Source organism: Podarcis raffonei, chromosome 6 (assembly GCF_027172205.1).
Source record: "Podarcis raffonei isolate rPodRaf1 chromosome 6, rPodRaf1.pri, whole genome shotgun sequence".
NCBI lineage: Eukaryota > Metazoa > Chordata > Lepidosauria > Squamata > Lacertidae > Podarcis > Podarcis raffonei.
Window position 1 is genome coordinate 68,459,473 of NC_070607.1, and position 18,460 is coordinate 68,477,932.

An 18,460-nucleotide genomic window follows, 5' to 3' on the forward strand; every position below is an offset into this window, starting at 1 on the left:
AAGTTTTACGCATTTAAAAGTGCTCTCTTTTGAAAGAACAAAAAGGGGGGGGGGTTGAGTCAGTTTTAAACTTGCTACACAGAAACCCATTCCTTCAGTGCAATATGCTCAAACCGTCTTAATTCTGCACAGGCTGAAGTTTCTGAACCATCTTCAGAGGCAGCCCTATGTATGAAGTTATCTAACTTTGAGATTACCAGAGCATAGACAACAGTAGTTAGGCCATCCCTGTCCAGATAGGGGTGTAGCTGGGCCACCAGCCGAAGCTGATGGAAGGCACTCTGGCTCACTGAGGCCACCTGACCCTCGAGCGACAGCAATGGATCCAGGAGTACCCCCAAGCTACAAACCTGCTCCTTCAGAGGAAGTGTAACCCCATCAAGAGGCAGGCGATCTCCCACCTATCTGGTCTAGGGAACCACCCGCTAACAGTGCCTCAGTCTTATCTGGAATGAGTTCCTGTTTATTGGCTCTCATCCAGTCCATTTCAGAGGCAAGACACTGGTCCAGAACTTCCACTGCCACACCTGCAGATGTAAGGAGAAATAGTGCTGAGGGTCATCAGCATACTGCTGACAATGTACTCTGAACCTCCGGATAACCCCACCCATCAACCTGTGAGAAAGATAACTTATTATCCAATTGTAACCATTACTTGAGCAAAGCACTTATTTTTAATAGTGGGGTTTCCACTAGATCTGACTAAGTGTCATCCATGCCAAGGTGACTGGCTCTGGAGTGATTCTGCTGAAAACTAGCAGGGAGGTCACAGCTGGCTAGGCAGGGAGGTGATGAATGCCACCTTGTGAGAGGGAGTAGTCCCTGCCTGCTTGAAGGAGGCAGTGGTAAAACCACTCAAGAAACCCTGGACTTGGAAAATCTAAGTAACTACTGGCCAGTTGCCAATTTCTCCTCCTTGGGCAAGGTTCTTGAGTGGGTGGTTGCAGACCACATCCATGTGCTCTTGGAGGAAACTGATTTTCTAGATCTATTTCAATAGGTTTAACACCCAAAAACTCCTCAGAGTGCCTGGTCGGTACCTTTAAGGTCCCAATACATTGTTACATGGAAAAAAAAGTGTGACCGTGATAACTATTGGTCACATACATGTGTGATCATAGAAATACATAAATGATTGTCTAAAAACAAGCATTCAACTTGTTAATTAGCATCCATCTTAGACATGGGTATCAAAATGGAAAAACACTGTGGTCAGCATTCAGTTAGGACTAGGCTTAGGTCCCTAAAAAGCAGGCTTCCACAGGTTTCTACCACCTCCTTGGACGTTGCCTTTTTGACACTGACAGTAAACTTCCAACCACAAAGTGTGTCAGGTTAACAGTGTAACTTTTTCTAAGAAGAGCAGGTACCAGCTAAATAGGTCATGCTGCTTGCGAGCAAAGTCTGACTGAGAGAGAAGCAATCATGGCTGCACTTACCGTACATCAAGACGGTCTCTCTCTGTCTCTTTCAATACAATTGGTCCTCCAGGCCACCTTTAAGAGAATTGGAAAACTGGTGTGGTGGTTCCATCACTGCTCCCTGGGCTCAGCCTTCTCTTGGTGGTTCTCCAGCTCGTTCCTCCCACCATTCCTCTGCGTCTGGCATTCATCAACCAGACCTTGACATTGTGTCACAGTCATCATAGATCTCTAATCTGCTAATTTAGCATTCCATATCTAGAATGAAAAAGCTAAATGATATTTCTCAGAACTTGGTTTACCCCTGCTTTCTCACTTGGTATGAGAGCCACAAGTTTGCACATTTAAAATTACTTAGGTTACCTCTCAATACACTTAAACCTCTGTGGGGGGGTATTGGGTGATAATCAGTGCTTTTTCCCCCAAGGGGTATTCAAGGGGTATTCAGTACCAGCACTGCACCTCTTTTTCTAGGGAAAAAAAAGCACTGGTCATAATAATTAGGGAGATGGAAGTGATAAGCATCACCTTGAAGCAAATTTACTAGTAAATGAAGGGATTCCGAGACTGGAGTAAAAAGGATAATAATTAAAAAAACCCACTTGAAAGTTAGCCCCGTTATAGAATGTTACTTAGTCATTGTGTTTAATAGAATTGGGTTGTAATTCAAGTTTGCATGTATTAAAAAATAAAAATACCAAAGACGCTTTAAAGGGGTAGCCGGTGGTGGATAATTTCAAATTGAATAATCCAGGATAACAGCATCAGGAACTTCCACACGGTGACCACCTGCAATCAAGACACTTGAGATCTAAGGTTGCAAGCGCCGCTGAATTCAAAAGGACTGACTTCCAAGTAGGCACGGTTAGGATTGCGCGCCAAAAGAACTTTAGAGCCCGTTCTGTTGCTGATACTTTCCCCTCATGCTTTGGCGAGCATCTTGGAGCCCTTCAGCCTTATTATTTTATTTTAGTTTTTGAGTGTCGTCTTTCCAACCCGGTCTAAGACCAAACCTCGCCCGCCCGCCCTTCTCCTCAAGCGGCGCCGCGTTTGCCACCCATGGTGCCCACCCTTGGCGAGCTTCTCCAAGGCGCGCCCTTCAGACAGGGAGACCTGGAACGCAAACCTTTCTTTCCCGCCACCTGGGAAGGAGGCTCCCAGGGCGGGCGGTGGGCACCCTCTGCGTGTGCGTCTCTCTGTGTGTGCCTGTCTTTGCGCGCTCGCGCGCGCGCGCGATTACCTCAAGGAACCAGCGGGGTTGAGTTGCATCGCGTCCCCTTCCCACCTCTGTGGCCGGGCGCATGCGCGGTCGGCCAGGCCCTGCTCTCCCTGCCTGAGCAGGTGCAGGGATGGGCCCCGCCATGGAGCGGAGGCAGCGGGGATGCCGTGGAGCCCCTGCCTGGGGGTGCCGCCGCCTGCTCCTCCTCCTCTGCGCCCCCCTGCTCTGCGCTTCTGGGGACACCAGCGTCGGCCCGGTAGGGACAGGGAGCGGCGAGCCGCCTGCCTGGGTGGGTGCTGTGAGGGAGACAAATGGGAAGCTGCCGCCCGGAGGGCTCCTTCCTCTCCATCCCCAGGCGTCGCCCCCGCTCCCAGCCCCGGGCACGGCAACCTGGGGGGGGGGGCGGCCTGATGGGTCGCCCCCCGGCTGGAGGGGAGGACAGGTGGAGGCGAGGTGGAGCTGTACCTTCCCCAGGCTGGCAAGGCTGGCAGAGACAGGGAGGGGCTGCTGGGGTGCCCCCCTTCCTCGCTCTCCTCCTGGCACGGCGGCGTTGTCTCCAATTAAATGAAGGTGGGCGCGGGTCGAGGGGCTCCTCCCGGCGCCTGGGGGGTGTTGTTGGCTGTTTTCCTTCCCTCAGAGGAAGGAGCGGGGATCTCCAGGGAAGGCTGCTGATGGGGGGGGGGAGATATGTTTGGGTGCCACTGCCTCGGAGGTCTGGCGTGGGGTCCTCAGGGGAAGGGGCCTGAGCTGCTCTCTTCCGCCTGCAGGGAATAAGGGGCGGCGGCGGCGGCGATTGTGGGGGTCAGGGGCAATGCCATGATGCCATGGAGGACGGTGGCTAGGATGCGCGAGGGAGGAAAAGGTGAATCGGGGTGCCCTGGTCTGATGGAAACGGGCACATGAAACATGTGAGCCAGCTTCTCCCGGGGGGGGGGGACGACTCGAAAATGTTCTTTCTTTTACGTCCCTAATGGTGCGATCATGGGAAAGATCTGCCAGTATATAGGAACGTGGCATACATGTTATTGAGCAGCATGCACCGCTTTTGTGGCCAGCAGCGCAGGCACAGAGGGAGAAGTACGGCGCTGGCTTAAACGTTAATGGTGCTGTTGATTTTGGGTCTGTAATTATATTCCTGTACCCTCTTCCTTTTGCTAGCTTTTTATGGTATTGTTTGGTACATGTCTCAGTGTTAATGCCTTCCATCAATAATAGGAATAACAGAAAAACATGGTGTGAAAATGCAACCAGGCACAACTTTTAAGGACGAAGATATGCATGGTTGATAATGCACATTTTAGCGTTTAGGATGAGGTTGGCCAGTTAAATGAGGTGTGCAGTTTTGTTTGTCAGTATAGCTGAGTGTTATTACCTACTCGGTCTTGAATATACCGATTTGGAAGGGTTAAATTAATGAGGTGGGTAGGAGATAAGGACAGTCCAGTTAACTGCAACTGTAGAACCTTCACAGAGCAGTGACAGGCTAGCAAACCTGTACATAAAACTTCTGATACATGGGAACTGCTGGTCTGTTTCTTAACATTGACTGCTACTGACCAATGGCTGCTGGTGAGATGCCCCAAGGATCTTGTAGCTGACATTGCTCTAACAGCAGCAGCCCCTCACATCACATGCTAAACCACTATTGACCCTGAGATAGGACTGGGGAATAAATTTTTATTGTTTGCATTTAAGAACAAATCTGCCTAATCCACGTTTTCTGCAGCAATACATGAACAACCATTCTTCGAAATAAGCACTTTCCCAGATCTTGCAGTGCTGTCCTTCAGACAAGTACCATGTACAGAAATGCATATACTCTAGTAAAATGGGCATTCAAATGTATATATTCTTGAAAATAACATGCAAAATGCATTAGGGAAATTTGTTTGGCAAAAAAGGTATATTTTAGGCAATATTACCCGGAAGCTGTACGCCGGCTCCCTCAGCCAATAAAGCGAGATGAGTGCCGCAACCCCAGAGTCGGCCACGACTGGACCTAATGGTCAGGGGTCCCTTTACCTTTTTTACATACAAGAGTGTATACTGTATTAGGAGAAATTTGTACAAAAAGGCCAAATTTTCATGAACTTTTAAAAATAAATAAATCTCAAGCTGCTGTGCGGATATGGATAACTGAATTTAAGACTGGAAGAAAGTGGAATTGGCAGGTTTACACATCCATAGACTGAGGAAACTTTCTAAAGTAGTTTGGGAGATGGGGTGGGGATGTTGTATCATTATGGGTGCAGCCAAGCATTTGGGCATGCCTCAAGTAGCTGAAATAAGTTCCATTAGTTCCATCATCCCTGGCCACTGGTCCTGCTAGCTAGGGATAATGGGTGTTGTAGTCCAACATCTGGGGACCCAAGGCTGAGAAAGGCTGATCTGTAGAGTTGGGTGTGTATGTGCAGGTGACTGTTCCTGTAATGGAGCTTGTGCTAATTACATTTAATATGCTACAGTTCTGTGGCCCCAATTTGGAGAAAGTTACATTTTGGCCATTTGAAATCAATGGGACAGTGCTCGCTTCGGCAGCACATATACTAAAATTGGAACGATACAGAGAAGATTAGCATGGCCCCTGCGCAAGGATGACACGCAAATTCGTGAAGCGTTCCATATTTTTAAATTAAAATGAAAAAAAAAAAATGAAATCAATGGGACAAGTGGATCACATCACAGCTAATGTTAAGTGAAACAAATAGTGCATTCTTAAAGATGTTTCCTTAGAAGGAATTCCATTCAGTTCAACAGGATTTACTCCCATGTAAGTGTGTGTTGGACTGTAGCCTAACATTCTCTGGATAGGATTCTATGAGCAGAGAAACTACCATGGCATGTGTGCACCCCCAGTGGTAGTGCTGCTGTGTGATAGCTGTGGATGCATTCCTGCCCTTAATTATGCATGGTTAAGTTTCCTTTAATTTAATGAGTTCTGTACCTGAGTAACTGGATGCAGGGTTGCAATTGCAGAGAGATCCTCCTTTACAGTGAAATATATGCATATCTGTTCAGAAGTAATTCCCATCCAAGTTCAGTTGGATGTGCCCCAAGGTAAGTGGGTATAGGATTGCAGTCTTATACTGTAATCCCAACCTCATTTAACTGTGAGTAAACCCCATTGAATTAAATGGGACTGACTTCTGAGTAGCAGTGGTTAGGATTTATATATTTATTTAGAGCGTTTGTACCCTGCTCTTTAGCCAAAAAGGCTCCCATACACTATATATATATAGTCCTTTCCTGCACACAAAATCAAACTTAGGCCCCAATTCTTAAACAGCTGTTCTTATAATGACCAGCTTCTGGTACAATTCAGAGGTAGGAGGTGCCTGATGGCAAACTGATGGAATGAGCCCTGCTTCCTATCTTTCTCACAGAGGCAGTCTGATGAAATGGCTGCTTCAAGGTGAAAGTTGAGGGAGAGGAGTCCTGATGGAGCTGGTCTGTCACAGCAGAGCTGAGGGGGTGAGCTCTGCTTTCCATCTCCCACTGACAAGCAGAAGGGGACAGATGGATTACAGCCTTAGTTGCAAACATAGGCTAATAGAGCCAAGTTTAATTGACAATGTGAATGATCAATAGATTAATTACATGCTATGCAATCAATAAATATATGTAAAACTATGCAGTTATTCTATCCGGATTTATGATATGGAGCAGGGGAAGAGTAGAGGAGGGAAATGAAATCTATAAACATAGATGTAAAGAAGCATAAAATGAATTGAAACAATAGAGCCATTAATAGTATTTACCCAAGTATTTTTTAAACTAGATATGTTCTCCTGGGTGCCATTTTTCATGAAGTTTGAACCAATAGTTCTCAAGCCATTTGAACTAGGAGTAGCTACCATTCTCAAGTTCATTCAAATGATAGAAAATAATATGACATAATTTGCTTGAGTTTTATAGAAGCATTTACGAGAAATCTATTTGAATATAGAAATATTTGAATGAATAGTTGGGTCTCGAGCCCTGAATTATATTGTTAATGGGCAAGGTTGTACACACTACCTGGCACAGGTTCATACTGTTTGTTGTTGTTGTTGCATTGTATTGTGGAGGCAGCATAGCCGTGTATGAAAAGTATAAAGAAAAGCCATCCTCATAAGCAATTCATAAGCAATAGAAATGAGAGGCAAATATACTACAGGTACCATTAGGCATGCAATTTTCAAGTAAATGTATAGCTCCCCCCCCCTTGGGTTTGACAGTTAGTCTACAGATGCATGAAGTCCTTGGTGCTTTACTTTATATTCACTTGCTAAGTACTGAAGTACTAAGTACTTTGTGGACTTCAGCATCAGATCAATGAACACAAGGTGCAGCTGCTGTGTAGGGTGACATTAACTAGCACGGGGTGATTCCATCATTAGGCTTGAAGCTGCTCTGTCTCCTTGAAGAGGATGTAATGCTAGGTTAGAAATGAGTAGTTGCAAAGTAGCTTTCTGGCATTCTTGACCCATTTGTATACAGGTAAATACTGCTATTTCCATAAATGATATTTCTACTAGGCGCTTATGTGAATTGTTGAAACAGGCCTAAAAGGTAAATACAAAGATATATATATATTGCCATTTTTAGGGCAATTGCCTGTTTGCTTTGAGCCTTAATTCAAATCTCTGAATATTTATTCTAAAGTTCAGTTTACATTGCTAGACATTTGTTGGTGGTTGGTAGTCCTTTGAAACTAAAATATTTCTCCCCTTACACAAACTCTTGAGTTTGTCTTGAGTGACAATAGCAGAAAGATTTAATCCAACAGAAATTACACCATAGTTCTTCCCATAATCCAAACACGGATGTGAACCAAAGTCAGTTTAGGTGATAATGAATTTTTTATCTGCCCAGCTCCTTTTTGTGACATGTTGAAACAGCCATCAATATATTCCATCTGAAGGAATTGTTTGCTGATGCAGCAAGTGTTGAGATTGGGCTGTTAGTCATTTGAGGTATGCATTGTAGAACTCATAGAAGCTTTCCTTCAGGTATCGGTTCGTCTGCTCATAATTAAAATATTATGCAAGAGAATATAAATTATTTAAATCTCCATGAAACTTAAATTGTTGCAGAGCAGTTATGGCTGTCCTGCTTCAAGCTACTGGTCAACTGAGGCAATACTTATGGGGAATACAAAATGTCGGAAGGAGTGTTAAGACAGCCCTCCTCAGGTGTATGGAGCCAGCTATGTGGTTCTTTGGATCACAGCTATTTTACTCTAACCATAAGATTCAATATCATGCAGTTTCTAACACTAACTGTAGAGTGAAGAGATGATCATGTTAAAATATTCTGTTGGATCATTAGGAGTCCATGTCTCAGCTTCTATTTTAAAGAGGTAAATAAATACTGTAACTTTCTCCATAATCACAGTAATGTTGAGTTATGTGATTACTGCTCTCTTTTCAGTTCATTTCTGTTCTTAATGTATCTTGAGAAGCTTTAAACATTGTCCTCTACTCTGTTGACTTTATGTCTTTATAAAAATAATTTTCACATTTAAGTTTGGTTTTCTTGACTTTGAAGTAGCTTTGACTTTAGTAGTTTTGAAGAAGCTACTAAAAGTGTTATTAAATACCTTTCCTCCACAGCAGGTTCTGTTTAATGTTTCCAAAATTATGGGCAGCATCTAACAAAAGAAGTTGCATTAGCACAAGGATTTGTGTTTGTGCAGTGGAGCTCCCCTTCCTCTCTTTCCCCCTCTTACACACCACAAATATTCTCCGGGGGGCAGGTGATGACACAGAATAGGTTTAGGGGTGTAGGGGGAGAAGAGGGTGAAGAAGTTCTGTTATACAACCCAAAATCCTTGCACTATCATAACTAATTCATTGGATACCGTCCTATGTTACTTCATTTTCTTTAGGGAAATGTTTGTACATAGCATACGTGTGTGTATGAATAGCATGATCTGTTAGGCTGCAATGTATGCTAACGTCTATCATAGTTTGTCTAATATCAATCTAAATTGGATAAATCAGTTTACCAGTTTTTGGCAGTTCACCAAAGACCACCACTAAACACGTTCTTATTATGTAGTCCATGTTCTTTCACCTTGCCATAATCTGTTATAATTTTGACATAGAATTCCTGTCTATTGTATCAATGACTGAATATTTAAAACATTAGGCATTTGGGGGGCAATAAGTTAAAGATATATCCAAGCATGTGTGTAGCCAGGATTTTTGTTGGGGGGCATGGGACAGGCCTTTTGTTAGCAGCGGGGGGGGGGGGCAGAACCTCAGTTTGCTATGTATTTTTTTTTATTGATGAGGGGGCAGTTGCCCCTCTCTGCCCCCCTTGGCTGATCTGCTTCACATGCAACACTAAGCTATGGCTTGTATAGGAAACCATGAGTTACTGTACCTACCAGTTGTCCCACAGACAATCAACAAACCATAGCTTATTTATTTGAAGCTTGGTTTGTTTTCCAGCTACTTGAACCTTTGTAGCTTGATGAGCTCTGAGTTTACCGTAGGTGGCCAAACATCCCATGGTTAAGGAAGGGTGCTAGTTTTCCACATAATATCAAGTCATAGTTAAAACAAATCAAGATTCATAAGCCAACAACAAGCCATGGTGTCAGATTGTGGTTTGTTGGCTATAATTGCGTCATAATTGAGCCACTGGGCAATGTTCACACAGAACACTAAATAAAAAATAAAAAAATGACTTAATAATCCATGTGAATCAGGCCACTGTTAGCTGGTTTACCCCTTTTCATCTATCCAACAGGAAAAGTGAGTTCTGTTCACTGCATTCAGATTCTTACAGAGGCAACACTAATATTAGAAAATTATTTAATATAGCCGACTAAGGAATTAAATAGTGTTTCATAGCTGAAGCTAGAAAAAATTGAAACAAAGTAAGAAACATTTTTCCGAAGACAGCAATAGGCTTTTTGACCACTGTCTTCCAGGGTGGTACATAAAGTGCCAACTGTTTCAATTTCCCAGTACAGAGATGAGTTTTCTAGAATATTTGTTCCGCCTATAGTTTTAATGTGAAAAATCCAGTGAACTGTTTCAGGCAGGCATTAGGATTCTCAGTTTCTTTTCTTTTTTCTTCTGTTAACATTTTGTTCGAGTACATTTCCCTATACATTTCTGGCAGTATCATTTACATGAACTCATGCACCTGAATGTTTTAAGTTCTCTGCTTTTGAAAAGTTAATCAGATTAAAAGTATATAGAAGAGGGGGGAAATGCTTTGTGCATATTAAAATACCTTGGTCCTATAATTTGGACCTCAAAACTCATAAATGGGTTTTATTATTAAGTCCAAAAGAAATATTGTAACCCTGGGGGGGAAGTTTCAGATGTTTGGGTGAAAATATAGAAACATGGGTTTCTGCCTTAGCTCTGCCACTGCAGGAATTAAAGTACTAAATTGGTCATTTTCCTAAGGTTCAGGGAACGCTGTAAGAAATGTTAATGCACTGTGGGGTTTTGAATGCCACTTTACTGCTTCTGAAGGGGAAGCTGTCAATCCTGTCAAAAAACTCATTTTATCCCATTTTATATGGCTGTTCTTCTTTATATAGTTTATGGTCACCTGAAGACTGGGAAAAAAAAACATATTCTCACCTTCAAGCTTTCTTTTGCAGCTAATCACCCTTAATATGCTGTTGTTGGCATCTGTCTGTGTTGGTAGACAGATTGGTCTCTACAGCCACAGCAGGCGACGTAAATTTCTAACAGTGACTTCACTTTACCTCGCCTGCTGTGGCTGTAGAGACCGATACAGGAGAGACATGTTTTGTTGCAGTTGAGGCAGATGAAGGTTTCTGGTTATGATGCCGCAGATGCACCATGACGTTTCTTCTCTGCACTCCTCCTCTGGCCACTGCAATGGATTCACGACCTGACTGCCTGTCTCCAGGCACTGCAGTTGTTGATGCTGCCAGCCTTCAAATCACATTTGCAGACATCTTTATAACACAGAATTGGTCTGCCAATGGGTTTGGTGCCACCCATAATAGTCCTCTAACTTAAATGTGTTATAGTTTTGGAAATTGTCTTCCTGCAGTCGTTCTGCTAGAATTGGAGAAAGTAATGATGTGCCTAGTATACAGAGGCAAATTTTTAAACATCCTAAGAAAGCTGAAAGATTTCTGAGACCCGTCTTAAGGTCAAAAGCGAGTGCAGGTAAAATTAATCTTTTGCATCCTGAAATAATGGGCATAATTCTTAGTTCTCCAAAATGTACAGTTACAGGAGAGTAACAAGGGGAGAGAATATGGGGGATCCATCTGTGTGGAATGCCAACTGCCTTGAAGGCAAGGCCAGCCTGCAACACTGCCATTATGTCTACCATAACCTTTGTGGGTTGATTTTCTGCCTGGGAGGGTGCAGCTATACAATTCCCTTGTCATCACTAAGTGATTTCAGCCTGCTTTCTCTTGTCTCCCCTTGTCGCCTAGCTCTGCCCAATAATTGCTTTAAGTGCTTTTTATTTTTGCTCTCTTGTTTGATTATCACACACACACACACAAATGTGAAGAGAGATGCTAAAATTTTAAAGCTGAAATTAAAAGGGAAACTCGTAGTGGTGGGGGAAGTAGCCCAGCAAAATGCAACTTACCAGGAAAGTCATGCCTTTTTAGTTGGTGCTAAAACACCAACAATTATTTTAATAATTAAACAAGCAAAAGTGCATTTTAGTGCAAATAAGACAGATTTTTAAAATTATCATCATCATCATCACACTCACAAAAATGGCATGCATCGTGTGTACCAGGAATGGGGAACCTGTGGCCCTTTGGATACTGCTAGACTACAACTCCCATCACCCCTCACCACTGGCCATGTTTGCTGAAACTGAGGGCAGCTGGAGTCCAACAATATTTTTTATGGCTTCAGGTTCTCCATCTCCTAGTATAGATGCATGGGGATAGCCTCACTTGCTCGATAAAGCACTGCACATATTACAGCTAAGGGCTGTATCCGTACCACCCGACTTTTTCAGACTCAAGACAGGGACATACGTCTTCTGAGATGATCTTCTGGGTGAGTCACATGACCCATGCCTTGCTCTCGCCACCCCCCAAAAGGCAAGGGCAAGGGTATGGCACTCAAAAGGGTTGCCGCAACCTTGCATGAAAAAATGGGATATCCCATTTTCTTCTGGGGCACGTAGCAGGTTTCTGGTGCTGTGCATGTGGGGTCCCCTAGCATAAAGGGGCTTAACATTTCCTTTCCTCCCCCCCCCCGCATCTCCGCAAATCTGCTCTGCAGGGTCCCCAGCCCTTTGGAGGGTGCACGTGAGGGCTGGAAGGAACAGGGCAGGAAGAAGAACTTCTGTTCCGCAGGTAGAATTGCATTGTTGTTCAATACAATCAGGTTTTCTGCAGAAAAAAAGATGGGGAAATCCTACAAAATGATGATAACGACATATAGATGCCCCAATTAAAAAATGAGTTCCAAAAACATGATAATTTGGCTTGGTAATTTGGTGATTTGGTAAAATGTTGGTGTGAAAGAATTCTAATACTTCCTGCTTTTAATAAACACACCTTGAAAAAATATGAAGGGCCCAGCTTCTTTCTCTGAGGAATAAGGTTGCCTACCATTGATGTGTTTTTATTTATTTATATTTTAATAACCACTTACACACAGTTCTCAATGTGATGTGAAATAAAAGCACCTTAAAAACCTTAAAAACGCGGGTGGCGCTGTGGGTAAAAGCCTCAGTGCCTAGGGCTTGCCGATCGAAAGGTCGGCGGTTCGAATCCCCGCGGCGGGGTGCGCTCCCATTGCTCGGTCCCAGCGCCTGCCAACCTAGCAGTTCGAAAGCACCCCCGGGTGCAAGTAGATAAATAGGGACCGCTTACTGGTGGGAAGGTAAACGGCGTTTCTGTGTGCGGCTCTGGCTCGCCAGAGCAGCGATGTCACGCTGGTCACGTGACCCGGAAGTGTCTCCGGACAGCGCTGGCCCCCGGCCTCTTGAGTGAGATAGGCGCACAACCCTAGAGTCTGGCAAGACTGGCCCGTACGGGCAGGGGTACCTTTACCTTTACCTAAAAACAATTAAACAATTAAAAATAAACACACAAATAACATATATCCCAATACAGAATAGACACCCATGGCAAAAACCCATTCATGTAGCTGGAACAAAAATGTCCTCAATTGTTTCCAGAAAGTGTAGCCAGTGGGCACTTGCTGTATCTTGTCAGGAATACTGTAACACAGAGCAGGGCTTTCAGTGTGGCTGCCCCTGTTCAGAATTACCGTGGAGCAGGCCTCTGATAGCTTTGGAACTTGCAGAATAAGCCCTCTTACAGACCACAGTGACCTAATAGGTGCATAAAAGATAAAGGTGTATTGGTTTCTCCTCTTGTATGGTTAGAGGAAGCTTACCCAAGCCCTGTTGACATTGTTGTTGAGCTGGATTTGTGGTAAATTGAGATCAATATGTCAGAACTTTTTGGATTGAAAAATTGGGCTTTTGTGATCAAAGATACCTACGATCTCTGTTTGGAGTGTTTAGCAATTGAGATCCTAGATAATTAGCAGAGACAAATAAAGTAGGATTTTAGTTTTGAAAGCATACCCAAAGAACAATCCTCCTTGATGAGCAATATAGGAGAACACTGCCTTTCAATGGAACCAACAGCTAGCCCTAAAATTGATGATACCTTATCCTGGAAGCCCCCAAAATTATTTGTGTAGCTAACTGATGAACAGATGTTGTGTCTGCCTAATAGCCTTTCTATGGCTTAATGACTCAGGATTTTGTTTTTGTCATTTTAATACATCTGGAATCTAAAAACTGGCTGGCTGATACCTCTGCCCACCCCCCACCCCTTTTTACTGCCTTTATATATTTTCAATAATGCAAAACGAGAATCAAAGGAAAAAGAAAAACCCATAACAATAAAGCACCTCTGCCTTGAAAAAAAACAAGGGCATTGTCATGTAGGAATCCTACCAGTATGTAGATTTGATTCACAAGACCTCAGGTATTTTCAGGTGCTTGAGGCACTTATAGAAGTGCTGCATGAATTTTGTGTTTTGTCCATTAAGACCAGAGCTTTTAGTGTCATGATACCTGCCCTTCAAAATCTGCTTGCAATGAACACTAGGCAGAGACCTACAATATGGCATTTAGGTACCTGCTTAACATATACCTGTTCTCCCAAGCTTTCCCTGAGAGGTGATCCACCTATATTGACATACTAATTGGTTTATCCTGTATTCTGCAGTGTAGGTGATAATGGAAATGGTTGCAAATAAATAAATATGTGGTCACCCTGGGCTGTCATTTAGTAAATCCTCTGAAATGGATGCAAGTCAGTGTTGCAACACCATTGTGCATTCATTTTTAAAATAAAATCTGTCTTATTAGACCTAATGACATAAATTGAGACAACTTGTGTATTTTTATGTATTAAGTTAACAGCAGAGCAGGATTATGCAGCTTTCAAATTAAAGCAAAATACATTTCTAAAATATACTCAACAATGTGCAAATTACCTAGGTGGGCTGGCTGTATAGTTGAGGCAGAGGGCACCAAAGCTTCTTTCTGCCTTTCAGGATGTATTGGCTCAAATCAATGAAGTTTTGTTTCTCAGGCTTCGGGTGAGACATTTGTTTAGGATTTCATTAAATTGAACTGTCTTGAAATATTTTTCATTGTTAACTGCAAATATAAAATCATGTTGCAAATGGCTCAAGTGATTATGATCAGTGCCTACCTGCTGAAAATTAGTGGCCATGTATCCAATGGGTATAAGTTTTAATCTAGATTGTTATGGTACGGTAATTCCTATATATGTCTAACCCCATTTAATTTTGGATTTCTTCAACTCTTTGTCATATCATTATTTGCTGTTATTTTTGTCCTGGACTGTTGTTCTGGGATTGAGTTATTTAGCATTTTAAATACAACATAAATATATTAATATATGTGTATATATATATATATATATATATATATATATATATATATGAACAAAGTCATGCGAGTGAAAATCCATTGCACGAGTAGATGGGCACAACTGGATATTGCTATGTATTTATGAAAGAGAAAATACAAGTATAATTGGAGAAACGTTGCAGTATATAACAGCTTTGTGGACATATTTTATATAGAAACAGTATGGAAGAAAGAGTTCAATCCTAACCCTCTTTCCAAGTCCCAAGTATGATCTCTTCCCACCCTGTCCTCCTCCTGGTGCGGCTGCTTTTTGTTAAGAAAGAAAGGTCCTAAGCAAGCTATTTTTAAAAAATGTCACCAACGCAACATTTTTAGTTCTCAGAATGTAGACTATTTTGAGTAAATTACTACTGTAGTCTGTAATAGTTGTGCAATAGAGCTGCATTGGTTGATGTCAAAACCTAAGACATTACTGCTACGTTGAAAATAGGTTGAATTGGTTTAACTTGTGAGCTCTGCTCTATACATGACAGGTCTGCAAACATCTTATCAGAATTTGCAAACACTGTGTGCGTTATGCTGGTAAATCCTATGTAGGTAGCAACACCAGTTAAGGTTGCTTTATGACTTACTTTCAATAGAGAACTAACTTTTTCACTTTTTAATCTAATATCAAATTTTAATCCTAGCTGTTTGCCTAAGAGTACATATTCCTTTTAGAATTCTATGGACTAATAGTGACTTTATTCCCTTCCCCCATTTTATATGCAATAGAGGGAGATCTTGAACAGGCACTGTCACATATAGTTTGAACCAAAGCTTTGTTTGGAAACAGGACAGTCCTTTGCTTGAGGCTGCCTCCAGTCAGACTGGACAGCCATGGTCGAGACTAGAGGAACAAATAGTCTGATCTGTTATAAGACAATGTTTTAATTTTTTCCTTTGAATGTGTTCTTAAAGTCTTTCAAATATTGGTCATATTTAAATGCATTAATTTCCTACATTGTCTTGTCACACCCTAATTTGATTCTCATTGGAACTCTATGTAGTCTGCAGCACTTTGATAACACAAAAACCATGCGGACTACTATCGTAAACAGGTTTATATATTTTGGGTATGACAAAAAAAACAAGAGCGTGAAACAAAAATGTGTGGGCAATCTACCCTCCACCCTCAGAACCACCTGGCATATACTTTAAAATAAGCACATCAGCTGAAATTGAGATATGTACACTAATGACCTGTATGCAGACAAAAGAGATAAATTTGCACACAAACTGTAATTCAACCACCCCTGGGAGGTTAGCAAACTAGCACTGATTATGGCAATCAGCCTTTGCTCATGTTGTACTTTTATTGTTATCCTCAAAACAGCATGGATTCAGATATACAAAGTAGAATGAATGAGCTCAAAATATGCAGCAAACTGTTTCATCTTTGGATTTACAGTGGTACCTCGGGTTAAGTACTTAATTCGTTCCGGAGGTCCGTTTTTAACCTGAAACTGTTCTTAACCTGAAGCACCACTTTAGCTAATGGGGCCTCCTGCTGCCGCTGTGCCGTCGCTGCCCGATTTCTGTTCTCATCCTGAAGCAAAGTTCTTAACCCGAGGTAATATTTTTGGGTTAGCGGAGTCTGTAACCTGAAGCGTATGTAACCTGAAGCATATGTAACCCGAGGTACCACTGTACGTTAAAACTAATAGAGTGTAACACTTTGAAAACAACACATCTAACCTGCTTATATATACTGTCAAATCAGACTATGTTGTAAATGTGGTTTTGCTTTACCATATTTTTCAGAGCTGGTTAAAAACCTATGGTTATCTGCTCCCTTCTGACACCCGAATGTCTGCTCTGCACTCAGGAAAAGTTATGCAGTCTGCAGTCACCACTATGCAGCAGTTTTATGGCATCCCTGTGACAGGAGTGTTGGACCCAACGACTATTGAGTAAGAGTTACTTTTGTAAACAGTTGAAAGCATTGCATTCACCAAAATCATCATTAATTGCTGGATGAAATCCTGTATAATGTGGACTTGCATAAATTCACTTGGTGCTTATGTATTCTCTGGAACAGAACATGTCTCTGACTCCTGGCTCAAATGGCCAAACAAGCCCCATTTCTTGCTAAATAAATTTAACTGGAAATGAACTGATCAACTAACATAATCCATGTTAAATCCAAAATAAGTGTGTTCATACAGGGATTTCTGCTGGTTTAACTAAATCGGTTTAACAACTGGAACTCTGTACATCACAGAGACATGCAAAAATAACATTGTGTGCAATGTATAATATAACCATTATTGTGTTTTGTCTAAATCCCATATATACAGAGGTATTGCGGTTCTATATCTTAAGCCATTCTATATTCTGGAAGATATGCTATTTCAAAATGCGTCTCTGACATAATCTGAGCCTGATCTTTACTGATTTGTGTAGTGCCAAACTGCATGAGATGTTATTAATGCGCACACGATTTTTCTTGCAGAAATAACTAGCAGAGCAGGACGGTTGTGGGGAGTGATGTTCCATATTGGAACTCTGGCATGGAGCGGAGAGTTCTTTAGCCCTCTAGTGTGCTGCAATTGCAATCTGGAACAGGGGAACCCCATTCCTGCAATTTACGTGGGCAGAGGAGCATTAGCTACTTCTGAAAGAAAAATCACACATTAAGAGCAAATAGTTTGGCTCTTATGTACACATAGTTATATGAATGTCAACTTTCCTCCCTTCCTGCTTCCTACAGCTCAGAATGTAGATAAACTGATTGGTAAATGTATTGGTATTTTTACTTTGGTCTAATCTATAATGGAGGGACGCGGGTGGCGCTGTGGGTTAAACCACAGAGCCTAGGACTTGCCGATCAGAAGGTCGGCGGTTCGAATCCCCGCAACGGGGTGAGCTCCCGTTGCTCAGTCCCTGCTCCTGCCAACCTAGCAGTTTGAAAGCACATCAAAGTGCAAGTAGATAAATAGGTACCGCTCCGGCGGGAAGGTAAACAGCGTTTCCTTGTGCTGCTCTGGTTCACCAGAAGCGGCTTAGTCATGCTGGCCACACGACCCAGAAGCTGTATGCCAGCTCCCTCGGCCAATAAAGCGAGATGAGCGCCGCAACCCCAGAGTCGGCCATGACTGGACCTAATGGTCAGGGTCCTTTCATCTATAATGGATCCAAGTCATTGTTAAAATATTGTTTTAAGCTCCCTCCCCACTTTCCTGAGTGATTTGGAAATTCCAGAGACAGGTGCTTTTTTTGTTTGTTGTTGCTGTTGTTTTGCGGTTTCCCTGTGAAGAAAGAGAATCCTGAAAATGTGTGGAGCCTTGAAAGGATAGGAGAAACTGCATGCATGAAAGTGGCACTAGTTCTTAAACATCTTCAGTCTCCAAAAGCAACAGCAAGCCCTCAAGATTGCTTCTTGCTACCCTGCTTCAAAAACTCTAAAAGCTCTTTTTCTGGCCCAGTTCAAGCTGCCCTTTCCTTTATTCCATTTCAGCGCCTGCCCTCTGGGCAGAACACCCTTAGGCAGGCAGGTGTAATCTGCATTCCTAGTTTATCTCGGTTGCCCATTAATTAGCATTCATTATTTGTAGCTGAACCACCAAACAGGACAGCCTAGCTCATAACCATGTCATTTAGCATATTTCCCAGACTCACTAGGGAATATTTCGCTTTCTAGGTGGATGAAGAAGCCTCGCTGTGGTGTTCCTGATCATCCCCACCTAAGCCATAGACGAAGGAGCAAGCGATATGCACTAACTGGGCAAAAGTGGAGGCAGAAGCATATCACATACAGGTGTGTATAATCCAGTATTTTAAAGTTCAATACATAGATATTCAACTGAGTTCTATAGGGTGCGTGTGCATGTTTGCATGTTATGTAGCAATCAATATCCCTAGGTAATTTTGACTTATTTAATAGCCTGCTGCATAT

At 42.5% G+C, this 18,460-nt stretch overlaps 1 protein-coding gene and 1 non-coding gene across 3 annotated transcripts in view; both read left to right on the forward strand.

Annotated features, from left to right (window-relative positions):
- The first annotated feature begins 2,700 nt into the window (after positions 1–2,700).
- Positions 2,701–18,460, forward strand: part of MMP24 (matrix metallopeptidase 24) — a 32,214-nt gene continuing 16,454 nt past the window's right edge. The window contains exons 1-3 of one of the 2 annotated variants that reach the window (XM_053393791.1): positions 2,701–2,929; positions 16,327–16,475; positions 18,206–18,322. In XM_053393791.1, the coding sequence (XP_053249766.1) occupies positions 2,771–2,929; positions 16,327–16,475; positions 18,206–18,322 (425 nt within the window). In that variant the 5' untranslated portion in view covers positions 2,701–2,770. The remainder of the gene's footprint in view (positions 2,930–16,326; positions 16,476–18,205; positions 18,323–18,460) is intronic. The other variant, XM_053393792.1, reaches the window with a different exon arrangement.
- Positions 5,163–5,269, forward strand: LOC128416781 (U6 spliceosomal RNA). The gene has a single exon (XR_008331298.1). It is a non-coding gene; the product is annotated as a U6 spliceosomal RNA (small nuclear RNA).